The 6,212-nt window shown below is 39.0% G+C and overlaps 1 protein-coding gene across 1 annotated transcript in view; it reads left to right on the top strand.

Moving 5' to 3' along the window:
* Nucleotides 1-6,212, top strand: part of Cfap44 (cilia and flagella associated protein 44) — a 131,431-nt gene that overhangs the window by 60,510 nt on the left and 64,709 nt on the right. Inside the window, exon 23 of the mRNA XM_029570364.1 lies at nt 1,310-1,500. Within this exon, the coding sequence (XP_029426224.1) occupies nt 1,310-1,500 (191 nt within the window). The remainder of the gene's footprint in view (nt 1-1,309; nt 1,501-6,212) is intronic.

The following is a 6,212-nucleotide window of genomic DNA, read 5'->3' on the forward strand; positions in this document are numbered from 1 at the left end:
CCAAGACTAGGAATGGCACAGGGCCCAAACTAGGAGTAGAGAACAGCGGGGGAGATGGAAGGGTGAATGTGGCTGGGGGAGTCAAGGTGCGGAGGCCTCTGCGATAGACTTACCCCAAGAGGCCTGAGGATAGGAGAGTGTTGTGATTTTTTTAAAAAGTCACATTTTACAGATAAAATGTAGACCCTTGAAATACTGACACGTTTTCTTATCATGCACAATGCTGAGGTTCTCTTATGATTCACTTTAAAACTGCAATTAAAAATGTACAAAAAAGAAAAGAAAAATAAATCAACCTTGTGCTTATGTGTATGTGCATGTGTTTGTATGCTAGTGAAAGCCAAAAGAGGGTATCAGAGCTTCTGGACGTGGAATTATAGGTGGTTGTAAACCACCCAGTATAGATTCTGGGAAACAAACTCAGATCCTCAGATCCTCTCCAAGAACAGCAAGTGCCCTTAACCACGTAGTCATCTCTCCAGGCCATTGATGAAGAATTTTTTAATTTAAGTTTTTAAATGGACAGATGATGAACTTTTAAAAGATAAGTCCCTGTGAGATGTAAGAGAAAGGTAAACTAATTCCTAAGCTTGTTTTTTTATAATAGCAAATAGAGGAGTTGATAACAGTGAGACACTATTAAAAATGGCAAAATGATGGACAAAGACCGGGAAAGGAAGAACCACTGTTATATTCAACCACACAAAGTCTGCTTACTTCATGGTGTATAAACAGATCTCATTACCACATGTGTGGCATTCCCACAGATCTATACACACTGTAGAATTTAAGGGAAAAAATGTGTTTAAATATCTTAGTGAAGTAAAATTCTTTAAATCTTTGGAAAATAAATGCTTAAAACGATTTTTCTGTTTTTCAGTTTAGGAATCTTCCCTCACACATAAATATTTAAATTTTTGTATAATTTACTTATATCATGTATATAAGTACAATATATAATACATATTACATAGTACATGGGAAGGTAGACTGCATTTCTTCAGTTTGTTATGATCTGTTTTCTCTTAAGTTGGAGCCTGCATGTAATTTTCATTTTCCACATATTAACAGAGCAGTAGTGTTGTACTGATTAATAATGAATTACTTTGCGCTTTCACTAGAAATCAGTTCTACTTGCTCTTAAATCAAGTCCAGTTCAACTTCTGTAATGTCCTGATGGCCTCTACATGGTTAAAATTTGAGTGTAGCATAGCATATTGGGATAGTATGTAAGAATGTTACTATATATTGTGATCTTGCAAAAAGATCGAAATGGCAGCTATTGCAAATACTTGTTTAATTTCTTCAGATTTCGTGATCCATTGGAAAGTGACATTGTTGTGGTCTATGCTATCCAGAGTGAACACCAGATTTCCTCCTATAGACTGGTGAAGCCCTCCAAGTATTCCGAATTCAAACGATCAAGTCCGTCAGAGAGAAGACTAAGCAAAATGGAGAGATTTGAAGGACCTGGAAAAAAGGAGAGCCAGAAAGACACAGGTAGCCCAAGGGGTAAAAGGCTTCAACCCTGATTTGTTAGAATGTCAAAGCTTGCCTATCTTTTCATGGGAAGGAACTCTGACCCTTCTTTTGTGGCGGGAGCTCAGATTGTCATCTTCCTTGCATGATAACCTCCCTTAGAATAATATTCTTGAAAGACAGGGTCATGTGATATAGCTCAGAACGAGATGCAATAGCTTTCCAGAAATGTACCATGCTGGTTTTCTTTAGGTTGCTAAAGAATATCCACCCTGGTCATGTGACTGACAGTAGCTCTTTCCCATCCCACATCCAACTAGCCTCAAATGGAGACTGTCCCCTAATTCTAGTTTTCAGACTGTTTCCATAGTCCCCGTTTCCATCCCCAAAATGTAGATCTAAAACTCTGTATTTCAAACTGTTTTCCAGAATATATACTTTAAGCTGAATAAAGGTGTGAAAATAGTACTTCCAATCCTAATAGCCTGTTTCCTGCAGGTAGCTACAGGGAGGAGAAGGAACTTTAGGGGAACTCAGTAAAGAATAAGACCCAGGCTTCTCAGCACGGGCAAGCTTCCAACATGAGCTGACATCAGGATGCATTTGCTTTGTTGCTCTGACCTTAAAGTTCTCCATAGGTCAGGGCTGAGTGCCAGCGATGCTGCCTGGCTTACCTGGGCTTTGAGGGGAAAGGCACATCCCAGGCCTCTGTCTGCTTCCCTCAACAGCTGCAGCCTAGTCTGGGAAGCTGGACTCCACCACTGCGGCAGCTGGCAGGAGCAGCACTGACTGGGCATCTACAGATACCACCACTATATCTTGCATCTATAGCAGGCTTCAATTTAGGACTCAGTAAACCTGCAACATTGCCACACCATTTCCCCTGCCTGATACTAGCTAGTATTATTGCCCTTTTGTCCTTTCTGGCATTAATTCCAACAAGATTTCCTCCAAATGAGGGAGCAATAACAGCCACAACCAAAACGGCATCAACAGACCTTTCTTTAACGGGAAGCCTACTTGGTTTGGTACATTTCAGTATCAAGCCACACACAGCAGCTGAGCTGGATGAAGCACTTTCACAGCAATGCAGCTTGTTGCATGCACGGCCTGCTGCACTCAAGTTATAGCGTCCTGCTGTTCAAAGTCAGAGCACTGTGTGCACCTTAATCAATCTTTTTGTGTGAACGCTGGAGGAAATTATATGAATAGCGGTTCCAATACAATATGAAAATGTGATGGACCCAATTATAAAAATACCTGATCAAAATATAGAGTAGTCTATAAATCATTATATATCAGATATTGAATATTGTGAATTCACTTAATATTATTACTTTGAATGCCCTTTAGAACATGTTATTTCTCTACTGAATTACACTTAAGAGTACAATTAGATTCTAAAATTGTGCTTTTACCAAACATTGCCATAAAGACAGAGATCATTCATACAGGGCATTTTCACCTGTGGTCCTGATGAGACAGTGCATTCTCATCTTCCTCATATGTGATTACTGCGAATTACTTATGCTCAGGATGCACCGTATCCTTATTGACTGAAGATATATTGATAATTGATTTGACTGTGAAATCGATTTGGCTGGAAACAGTACACAGGTCCTCCAAACCACATTTTGAAGAAAATACATGCTAGGATTATTAGTAACTTCAAACCAGAACAGAAGCAGGAGCAGGATGTTGCTGTCAGAGGCAGCTTGCACATGAAGTACGATGGGGCATTGAGCAGGTGTAAGTGGTTGGTAATATACTGGAAAGCAGATCATAGTTCTTCAAATCTCAACTCTAATGTGTTTACTGCTGTGGCATTTCCTCTAGCTTAAGGGGCAGTGATCCCTGTGCTTGAAAAACATGGGACTGTGCTGAGAAAATTATTGAGTACTTTCATAAATTATTTATCAAATGAGAGTTTTTTTTAGATTTTTGTATTCTTAGTTTAAAAATGATAGTTAAAAAGTGGGGCTTGTAAGTATGACATTATTGGTGGCAAAGAAACTGCTGAGATCTCTAAATTAGCAGATGGGGAAAGGACAGCAAATCACTGTGTACTTGAGTACACTTTCTGGAATGCTGGAGAGGATCTGTGAACTAGAATCTTGAATGTATTGGATCTGTTGAGGTGCACACCTGTTGGGACTTGGGTTTGCTTTGCTCAGTGGGGGATCTACTGGCTTCCGGGCAGAGAGACTTGATTGGCAACAGAGTCTTGGATCTTGGGACTTGTGTCTTTTCAACAAGCCATTTATTTCAAAATTCAGATGGTTTTTATACATCCCAAGGAACTGGCAGTCACGTGGAATATGGCAGTCAGATACAAAGATTTAGGGTACAAAGAAGCAGAACACATAGTCTGTTAATTGGCTCCAGAAGGATGCTTAAACTTTTACTCAAAGTTATCAATGCCCATCGGGTAATTTATTGGCCACAGTGTTTTCTTTCTTAGCTTTATAATCATGGTAAACTTTTAGTTTTTAGCTCAGGAATAAACCTTTAACCTGGCCTAATCTCTTAGCTAAGAATAGCTGAGTTATTTGTTCAGGACAGGGAGATGAGCTAAGGATTGTTGACCAAGATGTTTTCCCACAGAGCAAGGAGCCTGCACTTAAGACTAGGCAGCTTTCTCCTGCCAGTCTGGCAGTGTTCTGCAAGACAGGGATTATCAGAGCTACTGTTTTCAGCGCCCCTCCCTTTAGCAGAGAATGCAGCCTGGACTTAAAGGTTTTAGGCTCATCTCACCCTAGGGCCTGGCATCCTGGTTTCCTACATCTCCTCCCTTTTTGTTTTGTTTTTTGTTTTTTTTTTTTAAATAAGAAGGAAGTAGTCATAGAGGCCACAGTATTATTAACTGAAATTACAGTATAGCGCATACTATTGGTGCTCCCACAAGAGTAGGTATTCCAGTCAATACTGGGCCCAAGAATGGAGCAAGCCATTGGAGCCACTTTGGCCAAGGTATAGAAAATTCAGACATCTTATCAATTTCCTTTTGTAAATCATTACTCTGTTGGTCTATAGGATGTGCAAAATCAGACAAATTAAAACAACACATTCCTGGAAATGGTTCACATCCCATGTGATTTTTGTAACAGTAAATAATCTATAGTAGCTCTATTTTGTAACACAGCAATTCTTAGTTCTCCCATTTCCTGATTAATTTCCCCTAGTGTTTTTGTAGTTATATTTGTTGTTTTAGTAGTTATACAAGCAAGTTTAGATATTTCCTTTTGCATTCCAGTTACTATGACAGGTATAGGAAGTAAAAAGGAAGAACTAACAGCTACAGCTTTTGGGTCAAGTAGCTTGAGAGAATCATCGCAGTCTTCAGGTAAAGATCTATGTAATTTTTTTTTATAGGAGGGGTTATTAGCAAAGGCATTATATGTCCTATAGCACATAATTCTTGATATCCATAAGGCAACACTGTATAGGTCTCATTATTGCAAAAGAAGGCACATTCTACAGGCAATTGTTTCCCTTGCTTTAAGGTATAATTAGAGGTGGTATTGCTATGCGAGGGAATAAACTTACAACCAAAACATAAACAATGATTAACAATAATGTGACATATAGTAAGTCTTTGATTATCTATTTAATGCATTGTGTCTGACTTTCTATATTGCCCTTAGTTATCTGTCTATAAAGACTCATATGTTCCCCCATTACTATTAGATTTTTCTTTAACAATCCTGGTATAGAAGGGTCTCCTTGTATGTAGAAACTCTGTTTATTATAACCCTTTTGTGCAAGACGGACCCATAAATTCCCATTCAAATCATTAGATATGGACAGGCTGGTTCATTGCAAAGATGTGGTTGATCTAAGTACAGTATCTTTAAAAGGTCTCTTTTGTTTTTTTTTTACACAGCTATAACTTCCAGTATCTTTTAGGGCCAGTGCCTCTTTAAAAACACTGAAATTATGCTGGATTTTTAGGCTCTGGTCAGTAGCATTTTTCCAACCTAAAAATCCTCCATCCAGTTGGCTGTATATCCTCTGTCCATCCTTTTCCCATATGATGGGTCCATCCTGAGTACTAATCCTGATCCTATAATAGGTACACCATTAACATTAGTATTCATGACAGGTTTTAGCTTTTACTCTATTCACAGTCAGTATAGTTAGAACACAAACAAGAAGAACTTCAAGTTTAGAGATATCCTGGCCTTGGCGCCATCCCAACTCTTGGGCATCGTTCATCAGGTTCTTAATCATTCCCCAGGCCACAGGAGGCTGCGTCTCCTTTTGGGGTCTCCTTTTCCACTTTCCCAGGGTCAGCACAGCCATCTTTGCTGTGGGAGGCTCAGTTGAGCAGTCTGATGTATCTGAGCAGTGCCCATGACGGGTGGGGAGGATTCATTTTCTGTAAAGACACAAGCACACCCTCTTCCCATTGTTAGTAAAGGAGCTGGAGTTTTACCCCAGAGCCCTGATGCAGGGTCCTTCCAAAGCACCTGTGGCAAGGCCTGTGGGATAGTTAGTCCCTGCCAGTGCTTGGCCATTGGAGAAATTCCTTGATAATTTAGTGTAAAAGAGTTTAAAGTTAGGAGTGTGTTACTGAATATGTTAAAGCTGTAGTGAAAAGCTTCTAATCATGTAGTTATTTAAAAATTTTAAAAATATATAATGATTAAAAATAATAATAATTCTTCAAAACATAAAAATTTGCTCCTTAATAATCAGTAGATATGAAAAACAGTATCAATGAAATGTACCTG

The sequence above is a fragment of the Nannospalax galili genome, unplaced genomic scaffold (assembly GCF_000622305.1).
Source record: "Nannospalax galili isolate Female #2095 unplaced genomic scaffold, S.galili_v1.0 scaffold743, whole genome shotgun sequence".
In the NCBI taxonomy this organism is placed as follows: Eukaryota; Metazoa; Chordata; class Mammalia; order Rodentia; family Spalacidae; genus Nannospalax; species Nannospalax galili.